The 24508-nt window shown below is 33.2% G+C and overlaps 1 protein-coding gene across 1 annotated transcript in view; it reads right to left on the bottom strand.

The window, feature by feature from the left end:
* LOC115209487 (aquaporin-2) overlaps positions 1-24508 on the bottom strand; it is a gene marked incomplete at its 5' end in the record, with an annotated part of 458626 nt that overhangs the window by 192087 nt on the left and 242031 nt on the right. Inside the window, one exon of the mRNA XM_036501655.1 lies at positions 8879-8999. Within this exon, the coding sequence (XP_036357548.1) occupies positions 8879-8999 (121 nt within the window). The remainder of the gene's footprint in view (positions 1-8878; positions 9000-24508) is intronic.

Raw genomic sequence — 24508 nt, forward strand, 5'->3', positions numbered from 1 at the left:
AGCAAAATATTTAGCGGCATTTCATCTGTCTTTACATTCTGAGCTCAAGTTCGTTGAGGTCGACTTTGTCTTTCATCCCTTGGGATCGATAAAATAAGTACAACCCTGAAACAACTGCCAAAACCAGGTTGAAATGAGAAGGTACTGATGTTCTTTCAAATAACGATGGCGGCATTATGTTAAGATCAGTAAAATGATTTTGTTTTTCTTTTACAGGTAACAGAAATACCTTTCACTCATGAACTTAGCGTCATTCATAACGTATTTTTTCTAAAATATTCTCGACCACATGGTGTTTGCTTATAAGATTACGCTTGATACAGATAATATATAAAACCCACCAATATCCATATCCACACTTCCATCGCTATGTGGGGTAATATCAGTGTACTTCTCATTTCACTTAGTTTTTGCAGTTATTTCAGGATGTTATTCGATGCTAAGGAAAACCTGATAGAACGTTACTTTTGGTTAATAGGCCTAATATTATATTTTTTTACCTATACATTAGGTTCTACATTGTGCTTGCCAAAGGTTGTCAAGACTTTGGTCTTGTTTGAACTTACAGTTCGACCACAGAAATTGCACACTATTCTAACTTGCGTATCTTCTCTAAGTACTATAAAACCAGCATCGTCTGTATGTATGCGCGCGCACACACATACACACACAAACACTCACAAATACACAAACGCACTCACACCCATGCACGCATACATACACACACGCATACATACATACATACATACATACAAACATACATACATACATACATACATAAATTATGCCAACATAGCGATTTAAATATAATTGAAAATACACCAGCATATATCTTATTTATTATATGTATGTATATATGCATATATGCGTGTATACATTTATGTATAAATGATAATCATACATTTAGTGTACAGAATAGAGAGAAAAATAATAAAGATAAAACTTATTTTTTTCTCTTCAGTGGATCAAACGAAGAAGAGGTTTTGACACTTTCCTCTTCGTTTATGTTAATAATGTTATCTAACTTTGGCCGAAAAGAGCAAATTGCTAGGACATACATATATTTAATTTAATTTAATTGACCATAGTACTTTACTGGTACTTATTTTACTGACCTTAGAAGGTTCAAATTATAGTCACATTTCGTGCTAGTTACAATCAAAGCGTGAATGAACATAAGTAAATATCAGAAGCCATTTTGTTAACTCGGTACTGAAATCTCCAACCATCTCTCTTCAATGACGTAAATAATGAATGAATTAACATTGACAGGCATCTTTTTTGACTTTGTATATATGTTTCCTGCAAAGTTACTTGCATAAAATTATAAATTTATAAGTGTTGTAAATCATTATGATAAAGTATTTCTCAGACACACATTCAACATTGGTTCTATATAAATACAAATATTTTTATATGATGCTGAACACTCTTATGTGACTAAGAACAGAAATTAATAGCTCTTATGTATTTCGTTTTATATGTTAAATATAAAGTGTGTTTCCGGTCTTGTTTGCTGGATAAATGTCCGCTGCATTTTATTTAATTTGAAAATCATATAAATATTGCAAGAAATATATTAATTATACACTTCGTTTGTGTACTCAAAATTGTGTACTTAAAATTCTACCCTGGATAAAGCAATCAATCACTCTATGTTTAATTCGCGCGATTTTGATCAAATAGTGTATCAGTCCACTGAAAGAATATGAGATTTTTTTCGGGTGCATCCATTCGCGGGTGACTGGTCAAATACGGTCGATAAGATTCTTTCTAGTTAAATACAAGATAAGGCTTGAAAACAACCTTATATTTCCAATAGCAACAGTAATAAGCATTTTTGGGGGCACAAGAAAAGGGGTTTGTCGATTACACCGACCCTATTCTTTACGTAGTACTTTATCGACTTCAGATATATATGTGGCAAAGTTGACCTCGGTGGGATTAGAACTAAGGAAACGGAAGACTGGACACTCTAACGATTCTAGAAACTCACCACTTTTCGACCAGCAATTAACCAGTAAAACCACTGGTTAGTAGATCTTTCGGGTAGTAAATATTTACTCCTAGGTGGACTTGACGAGTGTGAGTTAAATATGTCCATGAGTACAGTGTAGTGCATCAGTGACGGAATACAAATTGTCGATAAGTTGTAACTCTTTCAATAGATAGAAACAAATTTAAACGACGCGCCACAAGTACCAGGATGGAATTGTAGGATAACGAAGAAATAATCGAAAGAACAAACGTGGTTATGTACATAACCCTAATACAAATTTATTCACGTCAGAATGAAATGATATATTCAAAGACAGAAATACTGAGTTTGTTTTGCTGCTGCTGTTATTCTTGTTCACTTGTTGTTCTTTTTTAATACTTGTCTTTTTACCAGACAAAGTTTAGTTGAGACAACATGATTATATTGATTTTTGGGAGAGAAAATAATCAACGCCTCATTTGACTGGTCATAAACTGACAAGATTTCATTTCAAAAAAAGTTAATTTGCCCTCCCCTTCTCTACTCCATCTATTATTTAATTATTTGTTCAAAGGACAAGAGCAAATATTTCCTTCGTGACATATTGCAAAATTTCGATTTTAATATTCAACAGTTTCAAATTTTGTTCGATATGATTCCAGACAAATAAAAAACATCTGGTATTCAAATAATTTATTCCTAAGTTAGCCTCACATTATCATAGGATGGGGGTAAAAACGACTGAGTGGCTCATGCTTTGTGAGGGTCATTAATATCTTAAAAGAAGTTAAATTTTCTTGCGATCAGGAAAGGAATGCAGATATTGAACTCAGTTTGGAGAAAAAGTATCATAATACGGCTCAAAACTATAAATCCACAGTGGTAGATTGAATGAGAATTAGTGTGTTTCAAAGAAAAGCACTATATACCCTGACTGAATATAATCATCTAATTGCTGAATAAGCTTGTAGACTTTTAGATATTTTTTAAAGAGCAATACCAGCGTAGGTGAAGTGTAATGACTACACAAAGTATGACAATAAACTCACAATCTATGACACTCGCCACAAAGAGGCTGATGTTTAACTGATGTACAGACAGACATATCCAAAATGGATATAAGAAAAAAATGGATTTTCACTTACATGTAACTGAAAGAAGTTAATTGGCTATAACCATGTTTAGAAACCGGCTCGCCGTCTACGGTACTAGACATAGATAAGCCTAGAGTTCTCATTTACTTGTTGATCAAGATTGTTCTACAACTAGAACCACTATCTTCATTCCTTCCTCAAGAGCATAATTTAAGTGTAGTGGAATGACTTCAACTATGAATTGAAATTAAGTGATGGTCACGGTTCGTTGGATTCGGTATTTCACAGTCTACAGCCACACGCTATATTTGCTTCAACGGACCTGACAATGAGAGCAAATGCAATCTCTCGAACAATGTACACACATATTATTATCATTATCACTATCAAGCACAAAAGTTATCCATATTATTTTTGTTTCTTTTACTCTCACATTTACTTTCTCTCTCCCTCCCCTCAGTCACACACCTATACATATATGTACTGACAACTCTACGGAGCTAACGAGAGTTTCTGTATGTGGTAACCAAACCCGTTAGAAATAGTAACCAAACCTTCTTGAAATTACATTGCTTCCTCTTTTAAAAAAATTGGACGATGTGATTCTGGGTATATTACACAGGAAAACAAAACGAGAGCTTCAAAGCATTTTATAATAGCCCTGTTTTATGAGGGATGAGCTGGAGAAATAAAACAAAAATTCTGCGCTATCTTCTATTCCTACTAATCTCTACAAACTGTGGTATGATGAATTATTGCAATTTAATAATTATTTAGATCTGGCTGTTCTCTTATCGGTATTTGCAATATTTAAACACCATGCAAACACTTCAGAAATGATCCACAGTCGCAACAACAACAACAACAACAATGATCACGACGATGATGACAACAACAACGACAGAAACAACAACAGTTACAGCAACAATGACGAAGATGACAATGACTACAAAACGACAACGATGCAGTAGCAGGAAAATGGTTTGTGGATCATACATCGTCATTTAGCTGACTATCTTCATAACATAGGTTTGCTTAGATAAAGGGTGTCTAAGCAACACAATGGCGGTAGCAGCACGGGTTCAGCAGCAGTATTATATCAATGGAAGAACAGAAATCGCATTTGCTGACATGATTTGGAAGAAATTCTTCGGACTACTTCTAATTGTGTCTTCTCTTGATTTCAACTTTTGATTTATAGCTTAATATTTGCTATACCGTCAATATCGATTTTTACGTTTTTAATGGAGAGAAACGAGCAGCAGCAAGTCGTCAAAATCTTTGTCCACTTGCTGTTGTCATTACTGCTGCTGCTGCTTCGAAATTCTATATATCAGACCTGATTCAGTAGACTTTACAGCTTTACATGTGGATGATCAGCTTCATAAGGCCTAGTAGATATTTAACTGCTCTCGATGGTATTGCATCATATCAGACACATTAATGCATGTAAGCTATTTTGTAAAGAGGTACTGCAGATTACGAACAAATTACCACTGTGAACAGTGGTAACAAGGTAAATATGAAGAGAGCTTTGCTAGCGAGCTGGTTAGTCATTAATAAGATAAATATTTGTATTTAACATTTATCTCTCCCTGGGACTTTGTTCACACATATGACTAAAACACTGAGTCTAACGTCAATCGAACCGATTGAAAAATTGTGTATATGTAAATAGATAAAAAAAATATACATTTTAAAGGTTATCATAACCTTATAAACTTTTTGCAATTGCATCTTGACTACAATGAGAAAGATTAAATTTATTGGCTACACATATATTATAACACCCGCAGGATGACGACAAATATCCGATTTTAAAATTGCTGTTGTCACAATCTCTTTCTATCTCTAATGTTATTGTTCTTCTCATATAACGGTATCTGCAATCTTTTACATGTTGTCTGTACTATCTTTCCTCTAGTTTTACTATATGTTAGATTAATTCCTTAAACAAATTTTATTCAACAGAAATGTATCTTAGGTGTAGAGAGGTATTTGGTTGTCTCTTCTCTATTGGAAATACACAATGACATTAATAGTTGGGGAGCTCTTATTAGAAATATTAAGCTGTCTGTATTTTATTCACAAAGACATTTCAAATTATAATTCACATCATCATGAATTACCTAGTGAAAGTGTGCTTTACAACAAAATATAAACCACGACCCTCATCTAAATAAAACCCTCGTGCAAATTCAATTTGCAGTACAAAATGTACTTCACTTAAGCTGTTAATGAAAGTTGGGATTGTAAAAAAGTTACCAGATTCCCACCATCAATTCTGCTAAAATATTTAGCTTTTCTCCATAGAAATTGTTAACTTGTGCGAGTATAGTAAGATAATCGACAATACTAGTGTCCCACCACGTATGGGTTTCACGCCACCATCTGTCTTCTCTCTCCGCTACATATCTTTTAGTGATTTAGCTATGTACAAAATCAGTGTTTTGAAAGAACTTATGAAGAATACAATGATGCTGTTTTTATTATGATATAGTGAAATATTACTGAGAAACGCGCAAATGTCCCAACATGGATTTCTCTGTGCTGTAACTGAATTCAGACAAATGCATAAGTTTACATATTTTAGGAGCAGTACAGTCGATATATTCAGCTTCAGGATTTGGCTGATACTTATTTTACCAAACCCAAACGAATTGCAAGCGAACATCTTCAACACCACAATCGATAGCTACGCGATCGAAGAGACAGGCAATTTTTATATAACCAAACAAGAGTTTGGAAAAAATTAAGAAACTTCTATTCTCCGAAATTATAAAACTGAGTCAAAGAAAAAGTAATTTTCCTTGAGAAATGCATGAACGTTGCAGTGTTTGAGTATTCTATTCTTTCCTTATGTTATAAATGTGAAGCTTTATGGTGAATCAATAATATGGCTATTGTTTTCTGCACATCCCAAGATCCAAGATGTAATTGGTTAGATAGTTAGATGCTCATTTTGTGTTAATATTCTTTCGGGAGAGAATCTTATCGCAAATGGCTGAAATTCCACGGGATTAATAATCATTCTTGAGATACTTCAAAGCATCTAATTATATTACAACAGCGTAATGATTAAACAAACAGCCACAAACTTTGCCAACTAATTCGAAACGTGATATATACATTGACAGGATTGGATTTTCTTTGCCAACCATTAGCAATATTGATTTCGTTTCTTTTGGACTAGACACAATTGTATTATATTTTAGGAGGCGAAAGGAAGAGATGGGAATATGCATGTCCAGGCCTATTTCAGAAATGGTATTAACTATTTAAGTGAAGTCAAATGTCTTCCACCAGAGATTAAATCATGAGGTCAACAGTGTGTCCGATGCTTCTTGATCTACTATTTTCATCTGCTCTTAGGAATATTGCCCTAACCAGTGCCATATGGTGGAGAGGTAAAATACTAGACTGCATATCTAAAAACCTTTTGTTATTAATTCCTTCCAACTACGTTCTGAATACTAATCTCATTGAGTCGTATCTCCTTGGATTTGCTTTCATCTGTCTAGACTGGATGAAATGCACAACATACAACAGAATCAATTCAAAATTTACTCCGCCCACGAACATTGTTGAATCTTTGTAAGGGATCAATATATATTTTGTGAAGACCAAAATTTACTTAATACTAAACATAAAAGGAAACCAAGCCTGAATGCTGTTCATCCTTTAGAGCTGGTTGAACTTAGTCGTTGATAGGAAAGTTTGTAAATGGATGCAATGCAGTGTCAATAATACACTGGAACTGGCAAAACTTAAGATGGGGCTTAGACACTTATTCCATTTTCAGAGTAAATTTAGCTCAGCGTATACACTACCTGGTTAACTGACCATAGGTCATGTATTCAGATTCACTGATGGCATTCTGATATTTTTGAATAGTTATATATGATGCAGAATGTAATATATTATATACTGAATGAGTTACTATATTAGAATGAAACCCTTTATACTACAGAGAAGTTACAAATATATTTTAGTAACTATAGAAGGTGCCAGATTTCTTATCAACGTTTAACTTTGAAAAATATTATAAAGCCTATCTCAAACAGTGGTTTGTTTGCATCTTATATAGATCTTATATAGGCGCATAGTGCATAAATGGACACATCCAGATCGTAGCAAGCGAAAATCGTATGTGATGGGCGCTGGAACTCCCATGTGATGGGATTTCATTCAAATGGGAATCATCAGTGGAAGGCGTCAGATCACTGCCAGCAAGTCAAATCTCGCTGCTACGATATATAGAATATCAGTATCTTTTCAAACACTGATGTTCGGCACCCTTGACAGACAATTTTATGTATGTTATTATGTACTATGCACCTATATGAGGTTAACAATGGAGTATTCGGTGTAGCTTATATATATATATATAATATATATATATATATATATATATATATATATATATATATGCGAGTGTGTGTGTATATATATATATATAAATACACACGCGCGCGCGCATATGCATATATATATATATATATCAGCTCACCTGAATTCGAAACATCAAACATCCTTTACTGAGCATTTGCAACGTTTTTGATATGTTAAGTGAAATGAATAATTCAGTATTCAATAGCTTTTCCAGAAGAACAGTGCAATAAACGAGCATATTCAAACCTGTTACCAATGAGACTTAACCTAAGAACATTTCTGCTTCGATATTTCACCTCTGCGTACAATTACTATAAGCAGAAAATATAGCTCAAATTTCCCATAGAAAAATATTCAATAATAAACATGATTCTCGAAAGCAAGTTTTGCAGATTTAATACATGCTGTTAAAAAACAAAAATACAAACAAACCGGGAGTGTCATACTTTAGAATATAAAAACGATAAATAAAAGTGTTAAAACACACGGTTGTATATATATATTTCTTTTTTAAACATTCTTGTTTTTCGTTTTGTTTTTTGGGGGAGGGATGCAATGGGTGGTAAATATACATTATATTTTGTTAAGTATTTAAAAGAATTTTGAATCGTCATAGCGCAAGACAGTTAAGACAGAGTGTTATCTTCTTGAACATTCAACTATGTTAATATATAAATTAATAGAGAAGGATTGAGAAATAAACAACATAGATATAAAATACTGTTCACAGGTAAATGAAGCCAAACAAATATGAAGCGTATGACTGGAGAATATTACACTTGACTCAAAGCAATAATAAGTGAGATGACATTCAAGCTAAGCAAACGCCGTGTTTTGTCGTACGGAACGTAACACACAACAGAGATTAAAAATGGCAATTTGACAACATAAGGTGTAATACATAATTATATATATATATATATATATATATATATATATATATATATATATGTATATGTATGTATGTGTGTATGCATGTATGTGTGTATACATAAAAATATTAAGAAAATTATGCATATTTATAAATCAAATTTTACATATGAACATGCACACATTTACACAAAAATACTTTAATAAGTTATATATGTATATATATATATATATAATATATATATATATATATATATATACATGTATATGCAGAAATTACCAACACAAATATATAAATTAAAGTATAAAATATACACATTATTAATATATTCAGCTAGGTGTAATATGAAATATATGTACATACACAATAAATTTATATGCATTTATATGTATATAAACATATGTACATATACATTTATAAATATATATATATTTATATATGCATACATATATTCATATACGAGTATGTGCATGTTTATGTATATTCATACACACACATACAACAGGTACCAGATGTCTGAGGAACAAAAATGATGTAACATACCTTCCTCGATGTCGACACTTGGTGGCGCTTGAGGAGGTTTCCTTCTCCTACTAGGATCAAAAATGTATTCGTATAGCAAGCCCGCTGTAATGCCACCTCCAAAAGGACCGACCCAGTATATCTGAAATACACGAAAACAGAAATATCATGCATTTTACTATTACAAAAACACCACATATGTAAATATGCAGAAATAAACAAATGCAGCACTCATTTAAATTCCGCCTAGATTTGTACTAGGTAAGTTTCAGCTTCGTTTAGATTTTATAGAACTCGATGATGTTATGCTTTTTTTCTTTTATTCATCAACGCGCATTACATACACGTATGCATTCATACATATATACATACATAAATAAGTAGACCAGAGATGTACATATATATATGAAAGTGTACATAGAGAATAATACTATATTTGTTCGACGTCCTCGCCATGTTGTGTTTTGTGTGTTTTCTTGTTTGGATTAACTTTATATATATATATACAAGATAAAATAAAGAAACGTACTCTCACGTTCTAATATCACACAGATACAGACCCAAAACCAGTAATACATTGCTACAGCATTTACACATACACAGTTATTGCCAGTCAATCATAGATACATGCATATACTCACACACACACATACACACACCACATGCAAATATATAAGTATAAGTTCATATATTTCCAAATACAAAGAAAACGTATATGCACTCATTTATACAAACATACATAAAAAAAATAATTGCATAAATAAACCCATAAATAGATGTATACATGTAATGGTATAAATACACAAAATATCTGATGTACAATGAAAGGAAGTTATGCAGGCAAGACACTTAGATGTGACAACCGAAGCAGACTCAGTTGAATTAACACCGAAGATGTGACACACATCGTAAGCAGCTCCACGATAATGTTATCATGACACTCTATGTATGAGGCATGACATAGTAGCAAAATCATTTCACACTAGATTCCAGAGATAGGATAATTCGGGAGATCAAAAAAAGTTACAGCAATCTAGAAAGCACACTTCATCGTAACATCAAAGAATATTGGTAAATATGCAAAATGTAGGCACAACAGACCAGATAATTGTTACGGATTAAGAAATGAATGTGCGCACACTCGTAAAAATCTGTTGTCCAGTAACCGTTATCGAAAATAAAAAAAGATAAAGAAAAGACAATACTCAAAACTAACGAGAAATATGCAGATATAACCTCCGGAGTATTATACCTGTGATTACTGAGGCAGTTAGTTATAGAACTAATTGCCTGCGTGACAATCTTAAGAAGCTAGACATCGCAAAAACCAAACAGTATAGCAATTAGAAGACATTTAATGAAACTCTGAAATTATGTAAAATATTCCACTTGAGAACAAAGTAGTTACTCACACACACACACGTACATAGAGGCATAGTGTCACTGTCGTAATAATTTAAATTATCTATAGACCATACTTTCCTCGATTCTTTTTTTGAAACAGTGAAACTCGAAGCATTTATTTACTAAAACAGAAAAGGAAATACGAAGGTTTGCTTTAGTTCAATAGTAGAACGTCTGTCACTTTGACTTTTTGCATCCAAAGGGTTTTTACACATGCTATCATTCACCACTCAAGAAGAATATTATATCCGCACACACACACACCTGCCTACTCCCCACCATATATAAAAGAATTTTTGCGTAATGAGATAAGAAACCAAGGCTGTGTAGATATTAGAACATTTATAGATAGAAGGTCTTACAGGTGTTTCCAGGATATTTATTAATTATATCCCTTCATCGGAGACGTTGTGAGAGGATGATTAAGTAATAGATAGTTTATATAGGATAGAAAATAGACAGTGAGGTGCTGGCAAGAAAATAGATGTGAGATATGAGTTGTAGATCCATTTTTTAGGCAGAATGCTATATATGTAAGATTCCAATGCCTAATATATATACAAAAAGAGAGGGGGAGAGAGAGAAAGAAAGAGAGAGCGAGAGAAAGATAAAAGAAAGAAAGAAAAAAACAAACAAGCAAAGAAAAAAGAAAGACAAATATATGTACATGTACTCATACATACGTGAACTTACTGATTCGAACATTCAATGACATGCACAGATGTACGCATATAACCAGGATTACTGAGTAGTCGTTGCTAAGTTCCAATAAAAGAGCTTTGTTTCTGGGTTAGAAATTTGTTCTTTTTCTATTGGTGAATTTTTTGGAATTAAACCACATCATACACTCACACACATAGTAAATCCATACTTAAATAATACAGTTGTACATACATAAACACACATACGTATTTACACGTATGCATGTATGTACATGTAATACTTAATACATACAACCGTACATATTCCATGCATACATATACATACATTGATACGCGTCTATATATATATATATATGTGTGTGTGTGTATGTGTGTGTGTATGTATGTATATGTATGTGTGTCTGTGTATATGTATGTAAGCATGTGTATGTATGCATGTATACATGTGTACACACAGATAGATTCAATGTGTTCGCATACATACATACATACATACATGCATACAAGTGGAGAGGTAACAAGGTGAACAATAAATACAAATATTATAAAAATATACTTGCTCCGACTTATTTCAAACATGGAAAACTTTCATAGAAATCAGATTGAAAATTTATTTTTACTAGTATTAAGATTTCAAAAGAATCACGAAATAAATTCTATTGGTTATTGGATTTAAATTTATTTCCTTATTTTCTATTTTCATTGGCTGTGAAAAGGATTAAGATATTACTGGCTTGCTTCAAAGCTGCTTTATCCTCTTCTACTGAGTTTATTATTATTATTATTATTATTATTATTATTATTATTATTATTATTATTATCATTATTACTATTATTATTAGTTTCAGTATTAGTATTATGTAAGAAATGTTTAAATATGTAAGGAAACAACATCATCATCATCATCGTCATTCGTCTTCATCATCATCACCATCATCATCATCATCATTAAGATCATCAACCTCATCATCATTATCACTGTAGAATCTATCAGTTTAAGTATTTATTTCATTTCTTTCCCTTTCATTGTTCCACAATATTTTGAAAATCGTATCAATAAATAGATTAGAAATTATCTCCAAATCGAATTCTTACATTAAGCACGTATACCCACACACACACTCACACACAAGCACACACACAAGCATACACACACACGCACGCTCACAGTCGAACACGTACACACACACACATATGTACGCATGTACGTATGCATGTGTAGATATATATATACGTATTTATAAATGCATTTATATATAGTTCTTTACATACATGTATATAAATATATATGCATACATATATACAAACATTAATGGATGCATCTATATATTCTACTTTTACCCATACATTTTCAAAGGTAACTATACATTTATAGAGATGCAAATGCTCACCCGCATACGTGTCTGCAAATCTTTATATATTTCAGGCTTTAATATTATATGCATAACCGTAATATCGAGCCAATATGATCAATTTTTAAAAAAAACTAAGAGCACAAAGATCAGACTTAGATTTTCATCAAAAATCATCGCAACAAATACTGAAAAAGAATATGGAATATAACTACGATAAAGTCAATGGTAATTATAAAGTGGTGAGCAATATTTTAAAAATATTTGTCATAATCATAAACCAACTGCATTTTCTGTCAGGATTAGTTGCTATGCATGCAAAATGCATTTTTCTACTCTTTTCAAACATTTCTGCATACCTACGGATCCATATATCTTTCTTTTATTCTTTTATTCCTTTCCTGGTTTAAGTCAGAGGCTGCGGCCATGCTGGAGCACCGCTTTTCAGTGTTTTCAGGGTCTCCTTTCGGTACTCTTTTTGGTGAAGAAGCGAGTTGGACGAAGCTTCTCTTCTTTGTTCCTCCTGCTCTGATGTGGACTTATCTGGGATTTCAGAGACAAGTTTGCCCAGGTGCTTTTTGGACGTTTCCACTTTCTACCTCTTGTAGATCTCTTAGGTTCTTTGGTAGAATGTTAAACAGTTGCAATCTACTGAAACTCAAGCCGTTGCAATACTGGACTCTCATGTGATGAAGAAGACGGTATCTTTAGTACTATGTAGTTGCGTCCAGTTCGGTAGTTGGTATAGCTATTAAGTCCAAAGTTGGGAGCTAGACTTTCCAGGATCTTTCATATGTATATCATTGCATTCCTTCTTCTAGCCTCTCCCAGTAGCTCCTCTCTTTCACAGAATCAATATTTTATTTGTGCAGTAGAGCTGTATTGCCTCAAATTCCGTCACCAATTTGGCGCTCTGCAGCGACTATAGTTGGGAGCAGGAATCCAGACGACTGAGGACAAATGTCCCCTATAAGAGAAGCAAGGTACCCTTATTTCATGTTCTGAATGATCAAGGGATCCATCCAGCTACTCGTCTGTACAGTATTGCTATCTCGGCAATATGCACATGGAATGTTGCATTACTACTCATATGGATTATCAGGTCACGCAACAATTCTAACTCTGGGATTGCATTTCCCCCTGGCCCTATGTATTCCGATTGTAGCCTGTTTGTGTGTGTGTGTGTGTATGTGTGTGTGTGTGCACGTGTGTGTTTGTGCGCGCGCGTTATATATATATATATATATATATATATATATATATATATATAATATATATATATATATATATATATATACACATTTATACACACATAGCTTTAAATAGATATAGAAATATATAAATACAGAATGCTGGAAACGAGAGTAATTGGAGAAATTAATCAATATGCACAAACGAAACTGCAATATATCAGTTATTACCCACATTTCAATTATCGAAGGAATTACACCATACAGTATTTTCTTTGCTTATATTTCTGCTGATGAAATTTATTTTTCTTCCCTATGTAATATATCCTATATAATATCCTATATAATATCCAAATGATGAGTAATGCTTTTATATGATTCTTTGTCACAGAATAAAATGGATGTCTGCTAACTAATTTTATTAACTAATATTTGGGAGCACTGGCAATTTATAAACTTTATATTAATATAAAGCCAAACCTCATTAGATTTACTACAACGGCTGCATTAATATATGCCAGCATGTAGAGTTATATGTAACAAATTAACGATACTTGGATTCTAATCATTTTATTTTTGATGAATTCCTACTAAAGAGTATTCAATACAAAGTGATTAATACTTTTCAAAATGCATATAATCACTGTAAATTTCTGGAGTGAACTTTCTTCTAATGCAAGTCCAAGTATACATTGCTTTCGACTCACAAAGTTCAACCCCGTCATACAATCCCAAGTAATATGCAGTCACTAAGTTTAACACAAAATAATTCTTGTATAATAGCAAAGAGTTCCTCGCGTGTATAATAAAATTAATGTCAGAATTATTATGTCACTCGAGTTCTAAAGCTTTCTTAGGAAGAGATTTCATTCCACGCATTTCATGCAGCAAAACTGGACCAAGGTGCTTATTAGCTATATCACTTAAGCACTTGCTGGTAAATAAACTCTTATTCTATAACGCAAGAAAAGTGCCATGTCTAATGTCTAAGACGCTGGTATCTAATGTTATTTTATTGACCATACCTATTTCCCTTATTACCGGATTTACTAATCCATAGACTACGTGGCAAGAAAATTATAAGCATGATCTTTGAAAGTAATGTCCAGTTTAGGTAATAGTAAATATCATGTATCGTCTGTTTTAGGCCAATAATTATTACTTTTGCTTCTAAATTAGTGACATTGAAATATCGTTATAAAGTTGCCTTGGACGGGCTAAAATGAGTTTCAGATATATTCTTGGTTTTGTCGGAAGAACCATGTTTATTCGGAGTTTTTTTTTTTTTCTGATAAATAATTGCATGAAAATTTTTGAAATTTGTTGGGTGATGCTTAAATCTTAACTCTTTGCAACGTGCTAATAAGGGCCGATTCAGAGGATTTTTGCACTGTGTTCTTGGAGAGCATTTACTACATTTACCCGTGTTTCCTTAATTCACTTTAGTCTTTTGAATAATACTTCTAATATACTCGCTTTGCTGCTGGTGTCGAGTTTTTCTTTACAGAAAATTTCAGATGTTCCACTATTTTCAGCTTTTGCATCTCTATGCATGAATAATTCCTGACAAACCCTGGATGAATATTTGTATTGTTGAATGCCTGCTTTTAGAAATGTTGGAAAAACGTTCAGTATGTCAGTATGTCAATTGTATGTCAACAAAACCATTACCAAAGGCCTACTTGATATTCTGTAGAGCTTCTGCGGCAGAGTGACCCAGTTTGTACTCATACGAGAAAATCACTTAACACAGTTTGGTTGTTATCATTTTCATAAGGTCTGTGGATACGAATTTTGTATACCAATATTGTTGGGAAAGAAAAAGAGTCAAGATTAAATGCAAGGTATACATAATTGAGTTTTTAAATGACTGACTGAAATAACAGGTAATTAAAAATTCGACATTTCATGTGAAACAACCTAATATAATTAGATTCCATTGCTATTCACATTAAATAGGTCACTTCACTTCCCTTATGAAATAGTACCTTATCTGAGATGAAATGGTACAGTAATGGAGATTTGAAGAGTTCGCAAATTTATCTATAATTAAATCGCTTCAGAAATTTTTAGGATTCAGCAAAGGTTTTATTCTTATTAGTAATACGAGACATTAATATCATTATAATGCACTAAAAGAAAGATATGAATGATATCCATAAATACAAAAATATCAGCCAAAATGTAATTGTGCGACACAATCCTTTTCAAAATTCAAATGTTTGTTCTAGTGTTGTCAGGATTTTGGTTCACCTTATAAAGAGGAATTTGCCATATACAAGGTGTTCCAAAAGTCACAAGTTTGCCTTTCTTAAACATTAGTTAATTGAAATAAAATTTCTTTTGTAGATAATGAAAAAATAAAAATGTTTAGGTATGAATGTAAGTCTTCTTATTAGAGACTAGAGATTCCCATGGCACTCAGAAAAACGCCGCACATTATGATCTAAATAAAATTTGATTTTCTAAATAGATATCCTTTATGGAAGACATTAATTGTTTCAATACGTGCTGCTCTTTCACTCACATAAAATATATAAATTTTATTAAAGTATTTTTCAACACTTGCCTATAGTTTTCTATGAAGAATTATTGAACAAGCAATTCACTAACATATTTTACTTCGTACAAAAGGGATTTGTTATTTCCTGAAATGCGGCTAGATAATTGCTTCAGCTATTGACACAAGGTTATATAATGAAAAGCTAAACTTACTCACGACCATAGAAAATACTATATCGCTCTCGAACATAGGCGTTAAGAAAAAGAGGAGAGAGTTTCTAGATATATCTCTTAATCTATCTGAGACAAATGTTTCCTCTTTTATAACAGCTTGAAACAATGAAACTTATGCCAAGTGAAGAAATTAATATCATAAACGACGTCACACCGATAACAATAAAACAATAAAAGTAGAATTAGTCGCAACTTCTTAGCCACACTATGACAGGGATTCAGAAAGTGAACATGTGACAACACACATTACGTGACGCAAATTAAATGTATAAAAATATGACACATTTCTATCCCACCAGTTTCTTTTAGATATTTATTTTGTTTTGGTAACTAACAGCAGCAACAATGAAAATAAGGGTTAAATATTTTGAGGCGGGATGTTTCTAAAAGAACTCAGCATGTGTTAGGTGGATTCTATTTCTCAAAGATTTTCTGCAGGAGCACTTGAACTGGTAACGGAAGACTCATCAAAAAAGACTGTTTGCAGAAGGAAGATACTGATGGTGGTGATGAAGAGTTAAAAGACAGAGAATCTATTGAATTCCTACGGGAGTTACTGCGTGCCCGTCAACTTGCTAGAAATAGCAGAAAACTATCCTTCAAATCACATTCTATCCTTTGGACACATAATAGACCCGTTGAAAAAGTAAAAAAGAAAATAACAAATCATCTTCACTGGAATACCTCTGATTACAGGTGTTCTTAATCAGAATTGACCCTGGGACTCAGCAACAACTTAAGTGAAGTTGAATTGGATTGTTGTGATTTAAATGCATTTATTTACTATTGGCAGGATGCAATGCAGGTGACGCATCTTCGACACCTTTCCGATTCAATGATCTGCAGTTTCCCCACTAATGGAATACTAACTTCTATTTCATAATTCGAGAAATTGTCACTTGATACATCAATTCACTACAAAATCCTCCATCATTTTCCACAAAGCGAGAGAAAAAAATATTATCAAAATAAACATATGAAGAAATTAGATACCAGCGATTTGACATTGTTATAACAGAAGAGAGATTTGTCACTCATGTTTAGCTGTTAACGCTGAAGACATGAATTCGATTTCAACTAAACAAGAGAGAGAGAGAGAGAGAGAGAGAGAGAGAGAGAGAGAGAAGAGGAGGGAGAAGAGGAGGGAGAAGACAATCCATTCACAACATAAGGGATTTTGTTTTAATTTGTTTTAGTCAGCTGAGAATAATATCGGAGAAGGAAGGAAACAAACATTAATGGAGTTATTTATTCACGGTGCTATAATATAATAGTAATAATATCCATCGTAAGAATCAGTGATGCAATGATGCATGGGCAATCTTTCGATCATAACTTTTAGTTTGTGTTTCGACAAGATTCAAATATGTTAATGGAAATGATAGTTATACAGTGTGAAGTAAAGAAGCACGAAGAGATACAGAATTTTTTTTATCAATTTGGCATTGGTGGCAGTGGAGGTAGTGGTGCGAATAGCGACGAGGGAACGACTATAGTAGTAGTAGTAGTAGTATAGTAGTAGTAGTAGTAGTAGTAGTAGTAGTAGCAGCAGCAGCCTTTATTGCTTTATTTTTTTACATGGAAATGCAAACTATTTTCAGTGAAGAAGAAAAAGTGGAAGAAAAAAAGTTGATAGTTGTGTTGTTGTAAGAGCTATTGCTGATAGTGTTGTTTCGGTGTTGATGGCGGTTGTGGAGGTTGTATCAGCAGCAATAGTGGTGGTGAGGGATTACGGTATGCGGTGGAGAGGAGGGTAGTGGCAGCGGTGAAGAAAACGAAGACATAAGATGGGATGAACAATAAAAAAGATAAAAGATTAAAAAAAGAGAGCTAAGGGCATTGAATTGAAAATTGCCAGATACAACTTCACAACGCACGGTTTCATTGCGTCTCATTTCTCACCTTGACTAAATTCAAACGATTAGTTGACAGGGAAAAATAATACTTGAAAAAGAACTTGTGAGATTTGGTCTATCATAATCCTTTTTAGATGTATTCATTTGTGAACAATAACCTCATTCTCATACTTGGGTCTCGTAAAGATAGTCAGTGATCTAATGTATTATATATTCCAGTTTAGATCCAACAAACGGCAGGTGTTTCGACACATTATTCTAGAAAGTCAAGGTTACATTAGCGAATGTAATGTGCAATACTTCTCGAGATATTTACAGTGAGTGTGCATGAACGTGTATGGCATGTTTACAAACATAATGTATCAATAGATTTTAGCTAAAAACTCATGGAACAGGCAAACGTAAATATGTTTGTACTAAATACAATATTTTCCTGGGCTGATAAGGAGTGATACGCCAGTATCTTGGCTGTTCTTCTTTTTATCTCAACGAAGATATCGTGGTGAAGGTATTTGCATCTAACTATGACATATACCGTATACTATGCAACACAGTACATAACACTACTTTAGACAATTGTTACTGCACCAGAAAAATACACGCACTTATACATAAATACATGCATACTTACACATATATATGGATATATATAAATATATATTTGCATGATATTGTCTAAATTCCGTTCCAAGACTTTATTTCTAAGTAGGAAGTCAGGCTTTTTCTATTTGTGAGAAATATATAACCTAGAACACACATATGCATACCTGTGCGAGCACACACACACTAAAAGACACAAACACACACACACACACATAAACACATACCAGCATATATGCATAATTATACTTGCTTTTATAGATGATAACATGGCATATATATGACAACTCTGAAGTGCCTTTGTGTAAGTTACGGTGCTTTAGATTACTGAGTACATTTTCCTAAACTTTGATTCACTCAGAGGTTTTTATGCACAGATATATACAAACATACACACACATATACATAAATATATATATATGTAAATATATATATATATATATATATATATAGATATATATATATATATATATATATATATATATATATATATATTTTTATGTATATGTGTATGTATGTTTGTATGTATGTATGTGTATATATATATATATATGTATACATATACATATATATATATATATATATAGATATATAAACGTGAGTTGCTGTGTGGTAAGTAGCTTGCTTACTAATCACATGGTTCCGGCTTCAGTCCCACTGTGTGGCACCTTCGGCCGACCAAAGCTTTGTGAGTGGATTTGGTAGACGGAAATTGAAAAAAGCCCGTCGTATATATGTACATATATATATATATACATTCATACACAGGGTGTATATGATTTATGTTTATAAAAGAAAAACAGAAATATAATAACAGATAAAAACTTTATTTATCAAAAATTGATATGAAAATAAACGTTCTTTTCTATAATGTTATTCAATAAAGCCACCTTCACCTTCAACAACTGCTTGTATATGAAATCTGAATCATATATAGTCTTGAATCAAGCGGTCCTGGTTCAATTTGGACATTACTCTGACTATGGCAGCTTTCAAAGAATCTTTGGTGTCATGGGCGCGTTCATTGACTTCTCTCTTAATCACGCACCCCATGCAATAGTCCAATGGATTGAAATCTGGGGAATTAGGAGGCCAAATATTAGGGGTTATATGATCATGAAAATGTTCTGCCATCCACTCCTGTGTTACTAGAGCTATGTGTGATTGTGCAGAGTCTTACTGAAACACATATGGCCTTCCATTGCACACTCTCAATCCAGGGCTTAACAATCATTTCCAGGACATCAATGTAGGCGGCAGAGTTATCTCTAAGGCCTTGTGGAAAGAAGTAAGGAGGCATCACATCTCCTTCTTTGCTGACAACCCATAAAACCATGACAGTTGCAGAAAATTTTGTATGCATAACACTTGGAACTTCATAAGGGTCTGCACATAACCATCTGTCATTTCTTCTGTTAACTTTTTGATCTTGGTCGAAGTTGTTTTCGTTTGAGAAAAACCAAAGCAAATCTTCTCCTGGATTACTTATCATCAAGGGCATTACTAACACAGTTTTAAAATCATTTCACAACTACCTCTTTTTTTCTAGTATCCCATAAACGTTTTACCCTCTCACACACCTGTGTAATAGTAGGTCTCTTCTTTCTTCCTGTTGGTGTCACTTCAAAATCTGAAGACTGCACTTGCTCCACTCCATATTTATTGATTGAAATATCTAAAGGCTATAAACTGGCTGGTTAGGCCACCTGAAATTATAGCTAACTGAGTCTTCAGTTCTCCAAGTTTCTCTTATGAGCTCGAAAGTGGCCCCAAACTAATAAAGCAGGTTCCTTTAATAGACTACCAGGACGCCTGGACCACCCTTTATCAAGTCACAATTTCATTCTTTCCTCATCCATCCAACCTTTTGTGTGGACATGAACATAATAGTCATTGGGTATCTTTTCTTTAGTCAGTGTCTTATAAAAAATTAAAGAAGGTGGTAGTTTTGTGTCACCAACGCAGCTTGCTAATACAACTGTGTAGTGTGTCCTTTCATGGCCACACGTTTTAACAGTTGGTTTTAGCACTCTTGGATTATAGCGACTTGTTTGAAGGCGCATCAAATGTCAGAGTCTTCGTCCATATTCTTTTCTTGAATTAATGACATACCTTTGAAAATTTAGATATTTGATCTTCGTATTCAAGGGACATTTTTTGTGCTATTCTTGTCCTAACCCCCAAACAGATGTTATTTCTGCTTATAAATCTGGAACATCATAATGTTGACCCTTTAAAATCATTGATATCTCTGTCCATTACTATAAGTCTTGAACAGTGCATAATCATTTTAGTGGATACTGAAAGGCCCGATCTTCCTTAGTCTAAAACCCATGCTTTTAACTTTTCTTCTAGATCTGACCACTTTACAATTCCCTTACAGAGTCAGTGTTTACTACGTTTAGCAGCTTTTAGCTGCTCTTCTTTTTCCCTCTAAGGAAACAAGAACAGCTGGGTTATGTATGTTGGGGAAGGAAGGGAGGGAGATGATGTGAGCTTCTCTAACTGCCGACGTATCGTAAGCAATTTTTCGTAAGTCTGTGATAACAGACAGTAATAATTCGGATTGTTTTCAATATTTTATTATTAGTAACACAATTTACTGTAATAATTTGGCTTGTTTTCATTATTTTATTAATAGCAACAATTTTGGTGCTTAGGGAACTTACTCAGTATGCCTGTGCAGCTCCCTAACCTACGGCGCTCGATCTACCATCCGCAATACGGCCGCATTAGATGCAGGGCAATTTTTTAATACATTTAATGCGTATATGATTTTAGCTAATTGTATTCTCTACTGAAGATTTTTAGTGGGTAGTAGTTAGTGACGAGAAACCAGTATTAATGCTCTAGATTTAAGTGATAAAAACGAACTGACTGAGATTTCAGCCTCTTTTGTATTAATTTACAGAATAAAAGAATTTATATTTGGTTATAACAGATGTCTGATTAAACCTTTAAGGAAATGGACATTGGCATTGTTTGAATGAAAGAGCCCAATCACTTGAGCTTCACAAGAGAGGAATAACGTATGTATTGCGTATATTCACATTTCTTTTCATAGTGTACTATGTAAGGAGTAATGAATGATTTGACAGCATATTTAAATGAGTTCTCTGAGAGAACTATTATCATTTATCTTTCTCTGCACACTTAGTTTAAAATATAGACTATTCATAATTTTTATATTAGCAGTAGTATGATAACTTTCATAGAAATATTTCCATACACACTCAAGCACATATACATACATGCATATAATACACACACGGATAACTAGCTGTGGGCAGAATGGTGGAGAGAGAGAGCAAGATAGTTAATGGTTAACCTATTTATTTCCATGAACATTGCTGACCAAAGCTTTTTCGTGACTTTAGTTTACGTATGGAAGCATCAACTGCTGATAAAAAGCAAACTCTCCTAATGATGTAGTTTTTCAAATGGATTTCTACAACCTCAATTATATTTGCAGACTTTGTAGTCTCGAAAGATTTTACTCTAAGACATACAGTAGTACTCTTTTATAATACAGGATTGGTGCAGGAATTCATTCTTATGGATGTAAGAATTATTGCAATTTTCGTACTGCATATAACTTCATACAAATCATATAATCTAACACTTCCCTTCCCCGCACGTCAACTCCAAATTTCTCTACAACACACAGGTTATAATTCACAAATTAACCAGCAGGTATTCAAACTAAACATTCATCCGTATCGATCCCACCAATCTCGGACGGACTGCAAAAGTCAGGGGCATTGTCCCTTCTTTTTGAGTAAGCCATAAAAAATAATAAACAGAAAGTAAATGCTATCATCAATTCAAAACACCAATGCCGACAATCTTTTGATACGTTAGAGTAGAGAACCATATCAATAAAAGATTTCGACTAAATTTACATTGCAGATATGATTTTGTGGAAACGTTGATAGTAAATAATAATTTCTTCCTGCTAATGTTATCCAAACAGCAAACATGTAATAGAGAACGTGATATACTGATGAATCTGAAGATTGGAAATATGTACATCGCAAATGTAGAATTAGCGATACACATAAAATTGGTAGTTTTCTTTTAACGTAACTCAATAGATTAAAAATGGACACATGTGCGTGGATGCATGTATGCATAATTATGTATGTATGTATGTATATGTGTATGTATGTTTGTATGCATGTACGTATGTTTGCGTTGATGGATGGAAGTTTTAGACGAGAAAGGAAGCGATATATTTGTGAAAAAAGTATGTATGTGTGCTTGTAAATGCATCGGAAATTCTCAAACTCATTACACGTACTTTTGTATGCATATATGCGTGCATATTACATACATACACAATATGTGTGTTTCTGTATGCAATATTCATGTGTGTGTGTGTGTGTGTACATATATATATATATATAATACAACTGTTTGTATGTATGTCATATGCATGTGTGTGTGAGTGTTTATGCGTGTGATCAGATTATAGTTCGTTTGTAACACTAAAGTTCACAATTTCATGTTAATCAATGTTTCTAGCCAAATTTTAAGGATATGAAACATTGGCTTCTGACTTGCCCTTTGTTACAGAGATTGTCTTATGCGTATACAGATTTTCGCCAGAGTTTGTGCATTAGAGCCAAATCGCATCTATTGTGTGCCGCAGCACAAAGCTACAATGAACATACAACATACACTACAACAGTAAATCAGATGAGGTTTGAACACTAATGCACTAACAATCAGGTGCCGGAGAGAAAGCTTATTATCATAAGTTATCATTTATATAAAGACCAATGGTAATATTTATCCACACTTAAACATGGATGTTCAACTGGAACAAACTTACTGCGATATACAGAACATTTAAATGTGTGTAAATATTACCTCTCTGTATAGTTCCTCTGTCGTTGATATATATTTTTCAAAAAGGCCAAAGTAAAAGCCAAAACTATTTCTCATCCAGTAGATGAATTTGGGAAATATTATTCCAAACGATGCACGATATGTCCCTTTACTTATATATATTTCCACCCCGACATATATATATATATATTTATATATATATTTAATTTAAGGTCATGTATTAAAGCACTACTAATAGTTTCATATGTTGAGAAAAATCAAACATATTTTTCAGGTGCAAACCATATATTACTATTTTTAAAATTTTAGTTTGCTTTTCATTTCCCCTTTATCGTTTTCCGTTGTTTTTCTATCTGCGTTTTCTATATGGTGTCTTGTCAATTTTTTCCCGTTTCTTCTGTTATTCAATTTCTTGAGTTAGTTATGGCAAGTGCTTCCCGCCTGAAGAATATGTTTGAGCTTTCTCAACATATTAAACTATTAGTAGCGCTTTGATACATGTATTATGACCGTTAAATAAATAATATTTATCTCTCACCAAGGTTGCGAGCTGGCAGAAACGTTAGCACGCCGGTCAATAAATTAAGAACCAGTTCCATACTGGGGTCAATCTAATCGACTGGCCACCTCCCCCAAAATTTCGGGCTTGTGCCTAGGGTAGAAAAGAATATTTACCTATCACCAGATGGATTACTTCCTTTGTTGAATTTTCTATCACGAATCAGTACATCATATATATATATATATATATATATATATATATGTTATGTAGAGATAGTAGTCCCCTTCATCACACTATTTAGTTTTAATTTAATACTTACTACTTATTTCTCAGCTCCACGTGTTTCTTGTGGTTCTCTTACGGTTCCTTAAGCACGCAGTGTTTTACAGGGACCTTTCTTAAAACATAACCCCAATCATCAGGCCTCTAAGTTACTTTTTAAGAAAGGTTCCTGTAAAACACTGCGTGCTTAAGGAACCGTAAGAGAACCTCAAGAAA

The sequence above is a fragment of the Octopus sinensis genome, linkage group LG3, assembly GCF_006345805.1.
Source record: "Octopus sinensis linkage group LG3, ASM634580v1, whole genome shotgun sequence".
In the NCBI taxonomy this organism is placed as follows: Eukaryota; Metazoa; Mollusca; class Cephalopoda; order Octopoda; family Octopodidae; genus Octopus; species Octopus sinensis.